At 43.3% G+C, this 21,258-nt stretch overlaps 1 protein-coding gene across 1 annotated transcript in view; it reads right to left on the reverse strand.

Annotated features, from left to right (window-relative positions):
* Ppfia1 (protein tyrosine phosphatase, receptor type, f polypeptide (PTPRF), interacting protein (liprin), alpha 1) overlaps positions 1-21,258 on the reverse strand; it is a gene marked incomplete at its 5' end in the record, with an annotated part of 105,842 nt that overhangs the window by 24,825 nt on the left and 59,759 nt on the right. The window contains 8 exon segments of the mRNA XM_013514113.1: positions 1,649-1,742; positions 2,116-2,288; positions 3,325-3,476; positions 5,832-5,861; positions 9,020-9,251; positions 14,634-14,857; positions 17,905-18,040; positions 20,903-20,982. Of these exon segments, the coding sequence (XP_013369567.1) occupies positions 1,649-1,742; positions 2,116-2,288; positions 3,325-3,476; positions 5,832-5,861; positions 9,020-9,251; positions 14,634-14,857; positions 17,905-18,040; positions 20,903-20,982 (1,121 nt within the window).

Here is a 21,258-nt window from a genome sequence, read left to right on the forward strand (position 1 = left end):
AAAAAAAAAACAAAACAGTCATTACAATATGAAAAACTTGGGGCTGGGGATTTAGCTCAGCGGCACAGCGCCTGTCTGGCAAGCGCAAGATCATGAGTTCCATTCCTAGTACCGGAAGAAAAACAAAAAAAAACAAAAACAAAATCAAAACCAATATGAAAAACTTAATTTATAAGTTAAGTATGAAATAAAAGATAATAGGAAAGAAGAGAGGGAAAGAAAAGAAGTTATTATAACTCAGAGAAGATAATGTATCTAAAGGTATACCTTGAACTAGTATACCTTTTGTCTTACGTATTTTATATGTGTTTTGGCCTACTAGCCTAAGATCTTATAAGAGAAATACATGAATTTGATTCTGGCAAAATAAAAGGAGAGTGAAGGGAAGTGGGGAAAAAAGAGAACTGAAATGTGTTATGTTCATGCACCAACTCCCTAGAATGAATGCAATCATTATGTACTACAAACACGTAGCAAGAAAAGTTAAAAGGGCGGGGAGAGTCATGAATTCTGAGAAGAGAACTAAAATGAGCCAGATTTCGTTACTTTCCAGCAAAGTGGGTTCTCAAGGATTCTAGTGCAACTTTGGGGCCAGGGCCATTGCACCCTGAGTTTCAGACTGCTAACTTCACTTAGAAGTGGTCACACGATGTTTCTCACAGTCAAATTTATCACAGAGCCCATCAACTTTTACCTTTTCTCAAGACTGGTGTGACCATCTTACCTTACTTAGGCTTTCAATTTCTTTCAAGACTGTCAAGTTCAACTTTTACCTCTTAGGCTTTACACAGTGCCTATTTTCTTGCAGGAAGTTTTATTTTTTTTTATTCATCAGCTCACTGGGAAACTGTCTCAATCTATCTAGTTCACCGACCTAACTCCAGTTTTGGGTGTGGTCAGCTGATTCAACACATCCTACACCAGGGATGTGTACACACTCTTCCTCGGTATCCTGGTGCCTATACTCCTTTGTCCAAAATTATTCCAAATAGCACTTCTTACTTTTGGAATCAAGACTTTGTTTATGTAGTGCTAGGGATGGAACCTAGGGTCTCAGGCATGCTAAGCCAGTATGCTACCATTGAATTGTATCCCCCCCAAACCTTTAAGATTTAATTTAGAATTAAAGTTCAATAACAGACTGTAAAATACAGATTCCATCTGAGATAAAAGTACAGAAATAAACCATAGTGAATGGCTCCAGAGACTTCACTTGTGTGAACAGCAAGTCACCACAGTGGCTATAATTATAGCTTATTTAGAACTTTTTGCATGTTTTAAAATACATACACACAAACATGCACAAATATATATATATTTCTATTTTTTTAAAAAGCCGTATGAGGTATGAACAACTCTAACAGTCATTTTACAGATGAGGAAACTGAAGCACAAAGAGGCTAAATAACATTTTCCAGGACACAAAGGTAACCTGAGAAGGAACCAGGATTGAGATTCCAGTGGTGGCAAACCTATGGCAAGCTATCTGTATCACTGAAAGCTCTATAAGTTTCACCATCACTGCTTTAGATTGATCTTTCAAAAGACAATGTACATACATAGGTAGAGACATTTAAAAACAGCTAAGAATTAAATACCGTCAACTCTGAAAACTGTTGCATGAGATGAGAAATAATAAAAAGCTTACTTTTTTTGAAGTTTACGATTTTTTTCAGCTTGCCCTCCCAATTTGCTAAGTCCCAAGGCATCTTGAGATGAGTTTTCTGTCTCCGAAACACCGGCTACAAGAAAGCAAAAAAGCCCCCAAATTGAGAGTAAATTAACATGGCAAAGTTACATATTTTCACAAATAGGTAGAAGACTCTTTGCAGGTACAGAGCTAAATAATTCCTGAAGGCTAAGCTTCTTAGCAAACAATACATCAAAATGTTTGAGAGAGTAAACTTGCATCTCTGAAGAGCTAATCGTTCAGGTCAAATGAATGTTCACAGCTGCTCTCTGGCTCACACCTAGGCAGACTCTGAGAATGTTGCTCCCTGAGAACGCTCCGCTGTGACTCCACGGGGGCACTGGTCACATACAGCAGGCACACAGGGCAAAGCTTGTGCTCTCCCCACTTCCCGCAGTTCGGACGGCTGCTGCAAACCCACCCACCTTGTCCTGGTGATTCTTTGCCAGTTTGTCCAGGTCGACCCTTTTCCTTTTTGCCAAACAAACGGCCAATGGAGGACTTGATGCCCTTCTTCTTCGGGGCTTTGTGGAGCGAGTCCTGGCTGCTGTTACTGCTGCTGGGATTGCTTACAGGACCATCCTGGGAGCCAGTCGAGCTTTAAGGAAAGAAAATGGACTTTTACCACATGCCCTCATCATAGCTCCACAGTCTATTCACATGCACCAAAACAGTCTACATTTTTAATTAATATTTGTTCCTCAAATTTCCTAAAGAACATTTCAAGTCTCTTACATGTAGTACATTATGCACAGTAACTCAGGTTCCCGGTAATGCTCCCACAGACCCATTCCCGGGAAGCCAAGATCCTGATATGTGCTCCCCATTCAGAGGAGACCTGGACTCTAGCCCGCCTGATTTGGATGCCCCAAGGAGCACCCTCGTGTAGGCCTTGCTCAGCCAGCAAGGGCTGTACCCAGTCAATAAGGAAGAGAACATGGCTCAGGAGCTAGAGGAACTTGAGTTCCATCCTCTCAGTAGCTCCTGCAGGCTCCCTGGGCCCTGCTCTCCTCAGGTGCCAAGCAAGAGCAGTACTATCTCTAGGGACATTGTGGGGACTCATGTATAACCTTGGTCATACTGCCTGGTACAGAACAGAAACTTGTAAGAGGAAGTATGAAAAACAATAGTCTATTAGTAACCAAACCTTACTGGCCTCCTGATGGGACATGCTTACTAAAGGAATAAGGACAATGTTGAATTCTCAACTTGTAAGACCCAGAGTACAGGCAGGTAGCTGAGAGGCACTGACTATCCACAGAACAGCACTACCCAGAACCTGCCACATCTGTGTGGTACATTCCTCACGAGGAATAGAAAGGAAGTTCTCAAAGCAGTGAATGTGCAGAATCTGAAGAAACGGAGTTTTTCTATAAAGTGCTAACCTCAAATAATTCCTTTCTTTCCAACTTTGCCCAAACAGATGGCTTCTTCAACTGGATGTCACTATGGCCTCAAACTAGGGAGAGGAATTCTAGGTCTAACATTTAAGTAATCAGAATTGAACTCCCTACCCAGGAATCCCTTAAAAACTTTAGGGCTTTTCTTCTGAAGAAAGGATTAACAGATGTTCTTAAAACCTAATACAAGCAGGTTTTTCAGGGGTCCCTTGGCCTATGAGTCTTGCTCCTTACTTTCTCATGTCCCTGATGTCTTCGTGGCTGACTGTATGCAATGCCCCTTTGTGCAGCCTGTCTAACCGGAGGGACCTCGGAGAGGAGGGAGGGGAAGTTTCACATTTTATGGTTGTCTTGTCATCTCGTACTTCTTCTCTGGAAGCTGGCAACTGAGAGGTAAAATGAGAACAAAATTAGTTAATAGAGGATTATAAGAAAACAAATCACATAGGCTTTAAATTACATACACTTACTTGAAAATTTATTAGCTATACTTTCTACTTGTGCCCAAAGGTCTCATTTTAGTCTAATGTTACCTGGAAGGACTATCTTGTCCAGGACAATGGGACCATGTAGCACAAAGAGCACAGGGCAGTCCAACCTGTAGCATTCCTCTATGTGAGGACTGGGAATCACAGGGACATCATGACCCCCTCTCAGCTCAAGGTTCTGTTCTCCCTAGAGCCCTAGGCACATCCGAGGATAGTTACTGAAGAGCCGGGAAGTCCTGAACAAAGCCTGGACACTGCACCCTTATCAATTTAAGATAACAGTTTGATTCTCATTACTGAAGAGTCCACGACAGGTATCTTCAGCTCCTGATGTCATTCGAAACTAACAGGGTGTGTGTATGTGTGTGGCTGAAACCTCAGGGAAATTGTCAACACCTTTACGTCTAAGAGGGAACAAGACAAGGAATGGCTTGGACCAAGATCCAAACATACGTGTGTGGTTTCTATTTCTCACTATTTGGACCAGATGCTGTGAGTGGAAGTGCTCACATGCAACTTAAAGTCTTACTTCCATGTGGCTTGATAAAATAACCCTGGGTAGATCATTAAAAGAGGATCTCTCAGACTCTGGGTTTTCCTTTTTGTGATGGGCCACAATGGGCCACAAGTATGCCTATGTGTTGAGGGAGGCAGGGTTGTGGTAACAACAGTGAACAGATTAACCCCTTCAGGGTCTGGGTAGGCCCTACTTAGAAGGATGCTATTTTCTGGTTTGAAGCAGGACTAGGTTTCATGAAACATTCATGGTGGGCAACTATATGAACAACAAGAACTGAATAGTTAACTTTTTTGTCAGTGCAACTGTATGAAGGATGCTGATTCCATTACAGTCTTGCAGCAGCTCAGACCAACTAGATTAGTGTAACTCAGAGCTGAGCTCATTCAGGACATAATCTTAACTGATAGGTAGATAAATTCTCCATCTTTTTCTTCTTCTGTTTTTTTGTCTTTTTGAGACAGGGTTTCACTATGCAGTTCAGGCTGGCCTTGAACTCACAGTGTAGTCCAGGCTAGCCTTGAACTCACATTGTAGCCCACGCTGGCCTCAAACTCGCAGGGATCCTCCTGCCTCAGCCTCTCTAGTGCTAGGATTACAGGCGTGCGCCACTACATCTGGCTCTCATTTCTAACTGTAATAACAAGACAACAAAAGACTGCTATGGGCTAGGGTATGGCTCAGTGGTAAAGAGCGTGCTTATTTAGCATGCTCAAGGTCCTGAGTTTAACCTCTAGTAATCCCATCTCTGAAAAAGGCCATTATGCTTGAAATTACCAACATGAATCATGACAATTTAAAATTTCAGGTTAGAACAATCATTTGTTAAAATAGAAAAGAAAAAAAAAAATAGGATAAGGCACTATACGTATGCTCCAGGCACAAATAAGAGATCCTTGCATCAACACCCCACCCCTCAACCCACCGCCACTCCCTCCCAATAGAGCAGCTCACATACAGATGCTGAGGACAACTGCCACTGCACACCAGCGGCAGCACTGTCCTGCAAGGGCACCACCAGGTAAGGCAGGAGGTATGAAGTGGGGCACGGTGTAGCGCCAGAATGCAGCAGGTATAAGGGAGAGTTTCTGGATCAACATAAAGAATGCCCACCTATCAGCCCTGCTCCCAGTGCACTGCTTTTACTCATAGCATCTGGACAAAATGAAGGCTCAAGGGAGAAATGCTCCAGGTTTGAAAATCAAACTAGCCTTAACTCACACCTACTCTGCATATTATGTGATTTAAGCTTCAGTTTCCACATCTGTAAGTGGGGGTAAGCACAGCAACTTGTTTCTCACAGGGATGTGCTTGTGGACAAAGTAAGGCAACAGAATGGCCAAGCACTGAGTCTGGCACCTGTTGGAGAACAAACGCTTACGAAGTGCTAACCATCAGTACTGGTGAAACTGGTTTTCCTAAGTCTAAAACCTATGGCTCTGCTTCAGTCATTCCTTACTTTCAAATGCTAAATTCTGTGTCTATTATACACAAGCATGTAATGTTTAGACGCAAAAGCAGTGAAAACAGCAAACTCTTATATTTGTTCCCATGTTCCATGGATGGCCAACTGCCAAGAGGATAATCACTTGTGATGTGGAAGATCAGTTAACACTTTCAATTTAGTGTCAGTTATTCATTGAAATATAATGGCAGTGTTGCACTTATGTATAACATACATACTCTTTCATGCATTATGGAGATACAAAGTTAAGCTCAGTTACTAAACAATTTACCTTTCTACGATGTTTCCTTAAGTCGCTAGGCTGAAAGACGCATGCAAAGAAATGGAGAGAGACCAGATTTACTGCACGCTTAAAGTTAAAAATTCAAGGATCAGTACAGGCAAATACATTACAATGTGAACGACAAGACAGAAATAAGTGAGAGAGGATTTAGAGAAAATATAACTGGAAGTCAAACAATTTTTTGTCACAAATTTAAATCTAAGTTATCCAAGATTTACCAGAATACACTACTACTCAGAGAGAAAATTCTATCTGAACACATACAATTTAAAGCATGGCATTCTATATAACAAAGGGCCCTAATAATCACCTACTCTACGCCAAAAATCTCTGTTATAATAGTCAAATGATGACGAAGTTACTGTAATATCTATTATAAAACTGAACAGTCAGGCATGGTGCTGCACACCTGTAATCCTAGCATTCAGGAGGCTGAGGCAGGAGAACTGCCACAAGTTCAAGACCAGCCTGCACTACATGGTGAGACCCTGTCTCAAAAGAAAAACCAAACAGAAAAAAAAACAAACAAAAAACCTGAACAAACCCCTTTTTAGTAAATCATCTTTTGGACAATAACGTAAGCTCTTCACCTAGAATATGACTGATTACTTCTCAAAATATAAATTTATCACTGGGTGGCATACACATGAAATCACAGCACTCTGGAAAGCTAAGGCAGGACTGCCAAGTTTGAGGTCAGCCTTTAATTTAACAGGATGCTGTCTCAAAATAAAAACTAATAGTAAAAATTTTAAAAGGCCTGCACATGTATCTCAGTGCATAGGCCTGGATTCAATCCCTGGTACTGTGGAACAGAGGGGAGGGGAGAGGAGAGGAAGAGAGGAAGAGAAGGGGAAGGGACAGGACGGGAGGAAAAGAAAGCAAGCTAGGCCTCCCAACATATGTAACAACAATAGCTAGCACAGTACTAGGTAGAATTAAGCTATTTTAATTAAAACGTAGTCTATCAAAGACTGTAGTATATGTGCAATAAGTTGATGAGATTTAAAATCCTGATTACAACTACTAAAATCAGAAATTAATACTGTCTGTATAGTTTCCATTAATTTTGCACTCAGCAGTGCCCCCTTCCCCTGCTTCCACAGTATGCAGGCTTGAACTCAGCCAGGAGCACTCAACAAACTACATTCCCAGCCATTTTCATATTTTTATTTTGACACAGGATCTTGCTAAACTGCTCATGCTGGCCTCAGACTTGGAATCCTCCTGTCTTACCAGTAGTTGGGATTACTGGCATGCGCCACTACATTAGGCCTAGATTACTTCTTAATATAGGAAATATTTCATTGATGAATCATACAGATCCTATACAATCTAAGTAAAAACACTCAACCTCTTATATCCTGTCTGTATCCACACTTATGATACACTAATTATGATTTGTCACTACTGAGCAAAACACATTTTTAATGACAAAAGCCCAACAACCCACTAATCGGTCACAATCCAGCACAGACTCACACACAGTCGCCTGGTTACCTGTGCAGGCTGTGAAGAGCCATCAAAGCATGGGGTGGGGCTGGAAGGGGAGCTGGATGGATAAATTACAGATTGATGGGGACCTGGGGTCTGGTTTAGAAATGAATCTGGAGATGGCTAAAATGAAACAAACACAAGGGTGGCATGGGAAATCAAAACCAAAAATGGAAGCACAGAGACTGTCAGCCAGCATACTGAATTACAGAAGCAGGAAAGAAGTTTTCCTCTGTTGTTTTTTGTGGTTCTGGGGATAGAAGTCAGGGGCACTCTAACACTGAGCTATATCCCCATCATTTTTTTTTATTGTTTTTTTATTCAGTACCGGGAATCAAACTCACAACCTTGCACTTGCCAGGCAGGCGCTGTGCCGCTGAGCTAAATCCCCAGCTCCCACCATCATTTTTTTTTTTTTTTTTTTTAAATTTTGAGACAAAGTCTTGCTAAATTTGTCCAGCCTAGCCTCAAACTCATGATCCTTCTGCCCTAGTCTCCTGAGTAGCTAGGATTACAGATGTGACCAACTATGCTCAGGATACCCAGCCCTTTTTGAGTCAGGGTCTCTCTAAAGTGCCCAGGCTGACCTCAAAAGTGGCAAACCTATTTCAGTCCAAAAGTAGCTGGGATTACAGGCACGTGCTATTGTACTTCTTTTACAAATGTCTGGAAAGAAATAAGGACAAAACCAAAATAATGAGACTGTCAAAAGGATTAAAATATGATGCCAGGCATAGTGCCACAGTATTTTGGGAGGCTGAGGAGGGAGAATTGCTATGAGTTTGGGTCCAGCTTGGGCTACATAGTGAATTTAAGGTCAGCCTGACTTACACAGCAAGGCCACTGTTTCAAAAAACCAAAAAATAATAAAATAAAATTTTGAAAAAAGAAAAAAGGGCTCAGAATGTAGCTGAGTGGTAGAGCATCTGCCTAGTACGTGAGAGGCCCTGGGTTCAATCCCCAATATTGCCGAAAAAAGAAAAAAAGTTAAAATATTGCCCAATTAGTTAATGGTATAAATTATAAAAATAATATATCCAAATGCCACAAAAGAGACTGGTAACACTTAACATGCCACTAAAATGATTTGACTCATTTAATTATATGCTGGCTAACACTGCAACTAAAAATGAAAGTGTACTGCAACAGAAAAAAAATGATACAAGTACAGGTGAAAAGCAAAATGTTATAAATATGACTTCACATGAAATGCGATCTCATAAGCAAGACAATCACAAAACCTAGACTAAACCAAAAAAGTCTTCACCTCAGCACGTTGTCACCAAAGGGTAAAAGACCACACCATTTCCAGGACAGAAGTGATACACAGCTGATGAGTGAGAAATCTATCCACCTCCCAGGAAGCTAGAAGAGGCTCAGTTGCAAATGCCTCACACACAGAACTTCATTCAATGTTTGTGTATTTTCTTAATTGTCTACTCCTAGGAAACAGGAACTATTTCTGGCTGCTGTGCCTTGCACAAAGCCAGTGCCAAAGGTTCAGTTATCCAAATATTAAAATTAGTCTGGTGTACCTGCATGATTAAATATTAACTAGTTTTCAAAATCTTGAACCCAAAATACAGGTTATTTTCTTCTGGGTAAAAAGAAGGGAATGCAGTGTGTAACATTTCATGCAGGGGTGCTGGGGCAGCTGCAGGGGAAAGGCTACATATACTTACCAGAGTCATGACGCCCAGCCTGTCCACCTCCCGGGCTGGGCTGTGAGGGACCCTTCTTGGGGTAGAACGACCGCTGCCTGGAGGAGAAGAGCCAGCAAGCGAGGAAGCAGGATAGGGGGGGATAGAGCTCATTGATCTAAAACGACCAAGATTGTCTAAACTTCCACTGCCAACTCTACTCTCAATTTCCTCTGCCCGCTGCTCTGTGTTTTCCTTTTCTTCTTGTATCAGCCTAAAATAAAAACAAAAGTGGTCATCCTCCCCTTATTAGCGAACAGATTCACATATCCTAATTTAAAAAATCTATTCATACTCTACCTACATCACTGTGAGTAAACTCCAATAACTTGATCACACAGTTAATGTTCCTACTTTGTATTCATTTTTAATATAATGAATTTCAGAACAATAAAAAATAAATCTGAGCTTTGTTCATCTCGATATCTCTCATTTGATTTAATTAGTCACATTACACATTTGGAGGGGGCTGGGTGACAATTTTTTCTATGGTTACAGCTAATTCCTTAGTAAGCGAAGTGCCATTTAAACTTTACAACACTTATTTCCCTATTTATAGAGTAAAGCTGTACATTTCTCTGTAGATTTAATCACTGGAAATCAGAAACATCAAAGAATCCACAAAAATATTACAAGTTCCCAAGCAATTTGTTAGAATAAATGAAAATGCTGTCTTGATTTATTTTTTCAAAGTTTAAATTTGAATACACGTGTTCCCTGATAGAATTCTCTACTTCCCATGTCCACATTTCTGGATTCCTGTTAACCATGCTGCATGAATTTAGAATTGAAGATTAAATGCTGTTCTATCCTAAGGTATTATGGATAACTTCCATAACTATCCATTATGGATAACTAAACAGCAGTTGTGGTATCTAACTGTATCAATAATAATTATTCTAACATTAAGGAGCAAAAACTTTGCAGTGACTCTGCAATTTCTTTTTTTGTTTGTTTGTTTGTTTGTTTTTGTTTTTCTCCGGTACCAGGAACCGAACTCACGACCTTGCGCTTGCCAGGCAGGCGCTTTTGCCGCTGAGCTAAATCCCCAGCCCCTGCAATTTCTTTAATATTAGGATAATTATTAGTAGAATCAAACTTATATAATCTAAGAAAAGTGGGGTTTTTTTGGTTAGTATTAATAAAAGGAAATCTCCAAGTCAGTGAATAGATCAGACCTTTTACACTAAGTCAATTTATTGCATAATCTAGCAAAACACTGTAAAAACTAAAAAACTGCTGGGTGGGGTGGTACATGCCTGTAATCGCAGCACTCGGCAGGCTGAGGCAGAAGGATTGCTATGTGTTTGGGGCCAGCTGGGGCTACACAATGAGTACAAGCCTGGCCTGGACTATACAGCAAGACCTTGTTTCAAAAATAAATAAAAATTAAAAAAAAAAAAAACAACTAAAGGTACATAATCCTTTTGTATTTCCATAAAGATGGGGTATTATGGTTGATACATTGTGTCAACTTGGGGAGTCTAGAGGTTTGGCTAAGTAACTCAGCAGGAAGACAGGATACTTACTTTGTATATATCCTGAGCCTGTTGCAGAGGAGGGCGTAGAGATTATGTGAGAGCTACACGCCCCTTAGGTGGGGGTAGTCTGTTTACGATGTAAGGCAAGAAAGAAGCTGCTTGCCGCCATTCCTCCGTTTTGCTCTGGCTGTTTGCTGTTCGGCTGCCATTCCCCCTTTTGCTCTTGTTGCTTTGCTACCTTCTGCCTCGGAGCCAGCCAAGTATAGACTAAAACCTGCACAAACTGTAAGCTAAATAAACCTTTCCTTCCTTCATTTTGGACGTTGGGTATTTTGTCTCAGCAACGAAAAAAAAGTAACCAAGACAAAATTTGGTACCAGGAGTGGGGTGGGTCGTTGCTGTGACTATACCTGACCATGTGGTTCAAGAGCCTTGAGAAATGGCTTGTGGGAAGTGTTTGGAAAGGTTCAGAGATGTCGCCTAAAAGAAAAGCGCTAGAACAGCTTCGGCTGTTCTGTCTGGGAGATTCTGGTCAGAGCTCAGAAGCCCAAAAGGCTGATAAAAATCGTGCTGGTAAAGACCAGGTTGGGGAGGTTTCTGCTGGGAAGAAGGACTTCATTGGTTGCTGGAGTACAGACAATGTGTGTTATGGCTTGGCACAAAGTTTGTCTAAATTTTGTTCGTGTCCAGAGACTTTGCCTAAGACTGAGATTAAGGGCGGCAATGGACTAATTAATCTGGCAAAAAAAATTTCAAGGCAGTCAAATATTGGGGAAGTGACATGGCTATTGTTGGGGGCTTTTAGCCAGATTTATATTAAAAATCAAGAGCAAAGAGCCCAGCAGGATGATTTAAAATGTGAGTTTAGCCAAAGAAAAAGCTCCAGTAAATTTGTGGACTGCAAAGGTGGAGCTGAGGAGATCTCTATTGCTAAAAAAAACAGAAAAATAAAAAAGATGGCCTGAGGGCATCACAAAAAGCAGCAAGTCTCCACCCTTTGCAGCCTCAAAACTGCAAAGGTGACAGACCTTGCCTTAAAAAAAAAGCTGCTGAGCACCATGTTCCAAAATGGCGGCGGCGGCCGCATCAGGTTCCAAAATGGCAGCAGCGTAAAAAATCTGCTCCTCAAAATTGGATACAGAGTGCCCAACAATCCAGGCACTCGACCCCTGTGGCCAAGAAAAAAAAAAACTTGGCTACTGCTCCAGATGGCAGCAGACCTTGACATCATCCACGTGGCCCTGGCTTTAGGTGCATAAAAAATGCACGAGTTCTGAGGTTTAAGAGGCTTCCACCCAGATTTCAAAAGGCCTAAAAAGCCAGACAGTGTGCCCCTGAGATGACAGTGTGTAAAGCCGTGAGTATAAAACAAAAGGGGCACTAGAGACCTCAAAAGTTTAAAAAAGCCAAGACCATAGATCATCAAAAAAAAGCTACAAGGAGGGAGCAAAGTGGGCCTAAAAAAAAGCCATAAAAGCTATAACCACCAAAAGTGCCATAGGGGTAGACTCATACAAGCCTTTTAGAGCTCACAATGTGCCACAAGTTGCTTCAGATGCTACATATAAAATTACAAGACATAATGTTAGCCCTGCTAGATTTTAGACTTGTTTTAGTCCCCATACTATATATCCCCGTTTATACCTTTTAAAGTGATACTGCTTATTTTGTGCCATTAAATGTTGGGAGTGTTTAACTTTTCATTTATACAGGGGGTCACAGCTAAGAGCTTGCCGTCATCTCGGAGATTTGGGACTTAGACTCTTCAACAATACTACAACTGTTAGGACTTTGGCAACTCTTACAGATAGACTAAAAGCCTTTTATATAAAGGGATATACATGAGTCTTTGGGGGGCAAAATGTTATGGTCCTAATATAATAACATGTCTTTATATCTAAAAACTGATTTAAAAAAAATATATCTGGTTGCCAAGTTGACAAGGGATAGAGTGTTATGGTTGATACATTGTGTCAACTTGGGGAGTCTAGAGGTTTGGCTAAGTAACTCAGCAGGAAGACAGGATACTTACTTTGTATATATCCTGAGCCTGTTGCAGAGGAGGGCATGGAGAGTATGTGAGAGCTACACGCCCCTTAGGTGGGGGTAGTCTGTTTACGATGTAAGGCAAGAAAAAAGCTGCTTGCCGCCATTCCTCCGTTTTGCTCTGGCTGTTTGCTGTTCAGCTGCCATTCCCCCTTTTGCTCTTGTTGCTTTGCTACCTTCTGCCTCGGAGCCAGCCAAGTATAGACTAAAACCTGCACAAACTATAAGCTAAATAAACCTTTCCTTCCTTCATTTTGGACGTTGGGTATTTTGTCTCAGCAACGAAAAAAAAGTAACCAAGACATGGGGACAGACTATCTTTCTGAGTTACCACTTTTTAAAAGAGGCACCTGCAGGTTGGGTGGGGTAGTGTATGCTATAATCCTAGCACTCTGAGTTGGAGGCAGGAGGACCACAGCAAGTTTGAGGCCAGCATGGGCTACATAGCAAGTTCAGGGCCAGGCTGAACAGCAAAACTCTATCTCAAAAACAAACAAACTAAAATGTAGCTGCTTTTCACGTGGATCTATGACTGGCTGTGACTACATCAGCTCTGAGCCAACATGGCAGATCTCAGGACACCTCTGACCACACTGCTGCATCCCCAGACCAAGTCACTGTGAGCAGTGGTTACCTGAGCCCTCTTAAGCAGTACATAGGCAAATTCTTGGATCTGATTTCAAAACTGTTTGGTAAATTTCCCATTGTAACCCCTAATAGATTTGTTAAAAAAAATAAAAAGCTATAAAAGATTCAAATATCCACCCCGTGACTACTCATTATCCTACACAGAATAACTTTTCACAAGCTATAATAATTTAATACAGCAAAAGACAAGGAGGAATGGGGACTTGCAAACCAAAACCCTCTGCTTTCCATGCCAAGCTGCCATTCAACAGGGTCCTGGAAATGAAGCTCTATGAGGTAGGATACACCAGTGGCCTACCAGTGTGGCGGGGATGCAAGAGTAGGACCTTGGGGTTTAGAGTCAAGGGGATACTCTGGATGGACGGATGTTGATAAGCAGCTCTCCCTCATCTCCCATCTTCTGTTTGCTATGGGCTATGCTGACTTCTTTCTTGTAGAGTCACCCTGTTGTCTGGCATTGGCCAGCAGAAGGAAGCTGCTGGTACTTGTCCACTGTGTGTTCCAGCCACTACCTCTCCGGGCCACAAACCTTCCCCTTGTTCACTGGGTTAGGGAGGTGAGTGCTCTGCCTATCTTTGACAGCTCTCCGGCTGCCAGGGGGAGCTGACCCGGCTCAGGGCTCCCCAGGTGGGCACTGAACCCCTAAGGCACTCTCCAACTGCGTTAGCTTCTGGGGAAGAGATTTAACATTTTTTATATCCAACAGCATCCTACACAAAAACACTAGCACCACAACTACAAGCCAACTGCTCTGGTTATTTGAGTTTATAATCAAGACAAATTTAGAAATTAAAATTCTTTTTTTTCTGAGATAGGGTCTCACTGCACAGTTCACGCTGGTCTTAAACTCACTGTATAGCCCAGGCTGGCCTCAAATTCACGGCACTCCTCCTGCCCCAGCCTCTCAAGTGCTGGGATTACAGGTGTGCACCACTACACCCAGCAAGAAATTAAAATTCTTAAAACAGCCAGGCATGGTGGTGCACACCTATAACCCAGGTACTTGAGAGGCTGAGGCAGGAGGGCTGTTAAATTCAAGGCCAGCCTGGACAACTTAGCAAGACCTTGTCTCATAATGAAATATTAAAGGGTTAAGAATATAACTCAGGCCAGGCATGGTGGCATATGCCTGTATTCCAGCACTTGGGAGGCTGAAGCAGGAGGATCCCTATGAGTTCAAGGTTCACTGGGCAACACAGTGAGTTCAAGGCCAGCCTGAACTGCATAGCAAAACAATGTCTCAAGAAGACAAGGAAAAAAAAAAAGAATGTAACTCAGTGGTAGAGTGCTTTAATCCCTTCTACCCACTCCCAATATTTGTAAAACAAAATTTAAGTGAGTTTTATAAGTATCAAATATTTAGAAGATGTTAATTCTATTTGTTTGAGACTTTTCAGAGCATACCAGGCTTCCTCACACACCTGATCTCTTTGTTGATGGCATCCAGCTGCTCCTGAAGCATCATGGCCAATGTCTGTGCATCAGCCTGCCCGCTGGGTGACAGCAGATCCACTGAGCTGAGCAGAGTGTCCCTGTCGTCTTCACCATCAGACACATCAACATCGCTCTCGAATGCCTGTGCCACATTTGCCAAAACACTAGCTTGCTGGGCGCGTTCCCAATCCTGCTCATTGAGCGTCTGTACCTGTCAACAAGAAAGCTGAGTCTCAGCAGACTGAAATCAACAAGGCTAGTTACAGGAAAATGAAAGAAATGTATCAGAAATTTTAAAAAATTTTAAATGGAGGACCAGAAGAGTTTGGAAAGAAGGGTCATGTTTTTAAGTTGCTGACACATAATATGCTTATGTACAAGAAACGAAGAGTGCAGGCATGGTGGCACACACCTCTAATCCCAGCTACTCAGGAGGCTGAGGCAGGAGGATAGCAAGTTTGAGCTCATCTTGGTCAAACTGGTGCAACCCTGTCTAGAATAAAATAAAAAGGAGTGGATGTAACTTAGCCCTCCCTGGGTTCCATCCCAGTTGGATGGGTGGAGAGGAATAGTGAGTGGGGAATGCATTGTTGCTGTGCTCCTGACTACCCGTGTTAAAAAGTAAAGAAAAAATGGCTTAAATGCACTGGATTCACTCAGCTGCCATCACATTTTAAAAGTTTTATCAGATGACACAGTGAATTTGAGTCTGCAGACCCTTCTAGTACTGAGAAAAGCATAGGGAGAAAAGCAAAATGATAGCAACAGGAGCAAGCTATGCGGACACACTGATTCTTAGGGTGTAGGTAACAATGAGCTGGCAGGTGGGGTGTTGTTGAGAAAAGCAGTTCCTGTAGAAAATACTGTAATCAGAGAGCACACAGAACAGACACGTGCACTGGCCACCCTGGTACCCTACCCCAGGATCATCGACTTCCCACTGGTTCATCCCTTTAGCATAAGAACATTTTCTCTCATCTCTCCACCTTTAAACAACAAACAGCAGAGAAACCACAACACTTTCATCCCCGATCTCTGGCTCCAAGCTCCTGAGGCCCACTACCCTACTTCTCTTGCCCCCATTAGAGTGCACTTCTGTAGGGAGCTGCCCTGGCTGTCTGTACTCCTTTGCTCTCACCCTGGGGCATGCTGCAAGGAGGCCTGCAGCACCTGCCCACTGGCAGAACTGCTCCAGAGAAGCCCCAAACTACAAGTTACCAACTCCACCAGCCATATTCTGCTCTCCTTGAGGGACTCAGGCTTGGTTGCTGCCCATCTTCCCCCTAAAGCATCTTGCTAGCTTGGCCCCAAAACACCTCTCCTGGTTTCCTCCTACTTGATGGGTCGCTCCCATCTCACGCTAGTTCCCCCAACTCCTGAAGTGCTCTGTGGTTCATCTGTGGACTTGACTATCAGCAGGCTTTCATGTGTAACCTCAGCATGCTTCATGCCTTCAAAATGCCACCTGTAAGCTCACAGCCTCCACGCTGTAGCTCTAACTCTAGCTCTAGACTGCTCTCACGGATTTGAGTGTCTGATCCCAATCCTTGGAGACAATATAGGCCCATCAACCTGATCACAGCCACAGCTCAACTCCTAGCCTGCCTCAATTCTGCTGCCTTCCTCATCTCAGGAAACAGACTCTAGCCTTCTGTCAGCACAGCAGGATCTTGAGCCATCTTGACTCTTCACTCCTTCACACTGTGTCTAATTGCTCAGCACACACAGCTGGCACTACCTAACAGTGTGTCAGAATGGCTCTTCTCTCCTTCAAGTCTTTGCTTACATATCAATCTTGTGATGACACCTCCCTAGCTACTCTACTGAAAATTCTGCTCATTTCACAACCAGGACATCTTGGGCCCCTTATCTATGTCCTGCTTATTACCACCTGACACACTAGAAAGGACTGAAAATATGTCCAGACTCTCTGCTCCTCTCTTTAAGAGGTGGAGAGCAAGTTTCACCTGCCCCTGCGCCAAGTGGACAAGACCCAGGAACTTATTGGGAGGAACAGAAACGAATGGCAGTGAGGGCATGGGACTTGCTGGACCAGGAGGGTAAAGGTACTGAACTTTCCCTGTTCTCTGAGAGTGCGCACTCTGAGGAGAGCCAGCACCAAGCAGCTCCACAGCTAGTGCACACGGTGAGGACCTGAGCCTGAGGCCTACAGTGGTGTGAGTGCCCTGAGGCAGGGCCTCTGCCCCCTACCAGGCCTTCCACAACTGCAATCTAGTGAGACCCTGAGCTGGAGTCATCCTGCTGGGCTGCTCCTGAACTTACACAACAGTGAACCAGGAACGCTCACTGTTCTGAGCCACTACACTTTGTAGTAACTTGTTTTTTTTTTTAATAGTAACTTGTTATATACTACTAGGTAACCAACATTCATGCCACATTCTACTTTGTTCACTGCTTTTTTCTCCTCAGTGGGACACGTGCGCTAGGGCGTGCAGGCATCTTGTCTTTTCAAGCACTGCTGAAGCCCTAGCTCTACGGTGGTACCTGGCCCAAACTAGCTGTTCAACAGATGCAGGTGGTCAGTTATACAGCAGTTTATCAAAAGACATGCTGTTGAAGAGTCTGAAGTATGTAGGCTTTATAGTTCAGCTCTGGAATGTTCTTCAAAGGCCCACAGTAAAGGCTTGGACCCCAGCCCATGGTGGTATAGTACGGCCTGTAGGAGGAGCCTACTGGGAGGACTCTGAATCACTGAGGCTGTGCTCCTGTGAGATGCCAGCCCTTTCCCTCTTTTTTGCTTCTTGCCCATAAAATGAGCACCTGTGCTCTGTCACATGTTCCAACATAAAGTGCTACCTCACACAAAGCCACATGGCCAACTGGTTACAGACGAAAACCCCTAAAACTATTGTTGACCTTAGCCAAAAGACTGAGAAGCAATTAAAACCCCTAAAACCAAAACTGTGAGCCCAAACAAAACATTTTTTCAGAAGACAACTGTCTCAGATTATATGTATCATATTAGAAATACTAATTATCTTCACTAAGTCATAAATACATATATTCATTACTATCAATCAATTTCAAGTTGGTACTAATTAGCACTATACCCATCTGCGTGGACTGTACTTTATCAAAATCTCAAAAAAAAAAAAAGGAAAAACGTAGTATGCCCTAAAAGTACACTCTTAGTCAGAAAAAGGAAAATAGGGAAGAAGCAAGCCACCTATTGAGAGCTTTGTTCACAATAAGCAGGTAACTTTTACGCAAGCAGATGTACTTCACGCAAGGCCTTGCCTTGGAAGGCTCGTCCTGCAGCGCTGCCAGCCGACCTTTCTGGGGGCGCCGCAACACTGCACTGGTGCTGTAGGCATCTGTGTGCCCATCTGCCATGGGGAGCCTGAAATCTGGGACACTGCCCAAGTGGGGGCGGCTGAAATGTGAAACAAAGGTGTTGTTAGAAGAAAAGGTAAACAAGCTTTGTGACTCTTTCAAGCCAGACCTGTTGATTTGGAAACCACATAATTTCACGCAGGAAATGGTCTCCAAGGAGGGTATTTTCCTTGTGTGTAGGGAGCTACATTCAGCCTGCTCAAAGCCAACATTTAAAGTTTTAGTTTTCCAGTTCTACCAGGTGGGAAACTTCACTATACAGGAAAACCCATGCAGCCTACCATGGACAAAGACCAGACATCCAGGGTCTAGTCTGCAGCCACGTGAAAGCCACCTGACAATGTCCTCTAGGTCAAGGCTGCAGCCCCCTCATTTCCACTGTTCTTTCTCCAAGCTGACCAAGGGACATGCCCAGATGCCACTTCCAGCCTTCATCTGCTCCATGGCTTTCCCTCTCGTGTGCAGATCCATGGAGTGAGAGCCGAAAGTCACAACGCAGTCTTGAGGGCCCCAGCTGCACAAGTCCCTTCAGCACAACTGGGGCACCTGGGAACTGCAGCTGGAGTTTGCTTCCTTGTTTTTTGAACCCGAAGACTGGGCTTGTGTGCAGTTCCCTTCCCAGGGGTATGGAAAAACACTGTTAAGGCCCCAGGAAAGCAGTGGAAACTCAGCTCCAACACCCACTCATGCTGTCCATCTTGCTGCTGCCCACTTCTGCTAGCAATCCTGCTTCCTGGCAAAGAAGGTGATTGCCTTCATGTCAGAAATCCTTCAGAGGCAAAAGTCTTGGGAGACAAAACTTACTAATCTGCTCATGGGAAGTTAGGCAGGGGATCCCTCATGACTCTCCTCACCCACACACAGGGCCCATAGGATACGCCAACCCATTTACTTTAGGTTTACAGATCTCTCTCCACATTTTAAAGATACGTCTCCACGGAACGTAATGTGAGATTCACGACTTGTTTATAACATCCAAAGTCTAGCTTTTTCCTTTGACTACAACTACCTTACTTCCTCATATCTTATTAAATTGATTATTTCTCTTTCCCAGTATGACTTTATCTAAATGCTTTGAGGTCATGGCACACTTCAGAAATGGACAGAAGCTAGCCACATAAAATTGTGTATACAGTTCTAGACAGTTCAAGGATCCTCTCAAGGCCACCAATTCCTCCTAATTTTGATGCTCTTTCAGTGGTACTGCCTACAGCTCTGCCACCACTTACAACCAGTCATTTCCCAGCCTACGGACAGAAGCCTGTCTTTCATCTGTCTTTGCCACTCCTCAGCTGCAGCAATCTTTCTTGCAGGAGATCACAAACACAAGAGGACTCATTCACTGTCAAGTCATGGGAATATGTGAAGTCAGCCCCCTGCCTACCCAATTTTTTCAATACTCCCAGCCAGGGCTTACGCCATACCTGCTGTGAGTCACTCCTGCCTCTCTGGGCCACCTCTAAGATACCTAATATGGAACCTCCATTAGGCACCTAAATATGTCCAGCTCCTGGACCCCGGCCAGCTCCTCTTTGCTGCCTTTGCTGCCAATGTTCTCATGCCTCCCAGCAGTGTGTGACACGGTCCCCCCCTGCTACCCCCTCAGAACTCCCACAGCAAACACGCCTCTCCCCTGTCATCTTTCACCTCCACATCTTAGGCTGATTAACATGGGCAAATCAGTTCTGTATCTTAAAAAATCTCCCCTAAACTTTTTTTATTCCTTCATCTTCCCCGCCTTCCTGTCATTAAGCACTATGCCCTACCTTCATCTCTTACCAACACACTTCTCAAAGACACATCTTGCCGACTCCCCGGCACGGTGTCTCATGGCCATCTCAGCAACACTGCCCCCCACTGCAAGGCTCCCCATTACCTGACTCAGCCCTTTTCTGTATGTCCTCATGGCCCTGACGTGTCCTCTCCGTAAACAGGTAAACCCTCCTTTTTGAAAGTCGATGCTGCTCTGGTTTTGCAGACAGTGGAAGTTTCTGGCTCTGACTTTTAACCATTTGCCCTGGTTTTTCTTCTTATTTTCTAGAAGTACATGTGGCTGGAACAGTGCACAGGACGCCCTACCTCTTATGATATCTTAAACTTGCAATGTAGAAGAGTCTGGCCAGGCTCCACACCTTCTCCCATGCCATGTTTCAATCAGGAGCCTGTTTCCTGTAAACTGATCCCACAGCTAACCACATCAGTAACTTTTGCTAAACTTTAACTCCTGCTTGACTACTATTTTTCTTCAAAGAAATACCACCAACACTTTTTAGTACCTTAACGAGAATGACTGCCTCTATCACAAAGAGAAGGGGCAAAAAGAGGGATATGTGTGGGGTTCATATGCTAAGTACTTTACTGGATTCACTCACAAGACATGTGGTTCACACCTGTACCAGTCAACTCGAAATCTTATCTCAAAAGATTCTAAATGGCTACACATCATGAATTTACAGTGTCTCCTAAAACACACAAACTTCAAATGCTGTACTACACCCAAGGTCAAGCTCTTCTGGAGTTTTAATTGTGCAGCTGCTCCCCGAGCAGGCTCAGCTTATGCTGTCACTTCTGCTCCCACGAAGGCAGCCCTTCAACTCTTCTCTTTGGCTCTGTCCTCCTGTCCCTGCACCTTAAAATTACACTGCATTAGGCACCTAAATATGTCCAAAAATTAGCCAATAATTCTTTAGCTTCTAAACCTGTGTTTTTTAATTTTGCCAATGATGTGTCTCCTGGGCATAAGTGTCCACCTCTGGAAGGATATTTCACTCTTCCCCCGGCCTGCTATTTTGCAACAGGATCCCTGAGGTCAAATCATGCCTCTACCCAGGTGTGCTGCCCATCCAGCCAAGGACAGACCCGTTTGCCCACAACAGAGCTGACAGCACAGGCGGTATCATACCCAAGGTGGAGTGAAGCTCCTCTCAGCCTCATCTGGTCCAGCTCCGCCCTCAGAGCTTCAATGTTCAGTACAAGCTGCTCCTACAAAACAGTATGTGACCCACATTGAAACTATTTCATTTAGATTTTAAGATCACTTGCATTAAATGTGCTCAGATGTTGAAAATAACCATATCAGGTTAAACTGGCAGTTATAAATACCAAACATTTTAATTCTGAGAAAATTGTCTTCCAGAGTCCTACAGTAAATTAACACTAACCCCAATGAGTAGACAACTGTTATCTCGTCACAGAAAAACTATACGGGGATAAGCACCAACCAATGAAAAATTACTGACGTTGTAGAAAGAAGCAGAA

The sequence above is a fragment of the Chinchilla lanigera genome, unplaced genomic scaffold (genome assembly GCF_000276665.1).
Source record: "Chinchilla lanigera isolate Chin_1 unplaced genomic scaffold, ChiLan1.0 scaffold00021, whole genome shotgun sequence".
Lineage (NCBI taxonomy): Eukaryota > Metazoa > Chordata > Mammalia > Rodentia > Chinchillidae > Chinchilla > Chinchilla lanigera.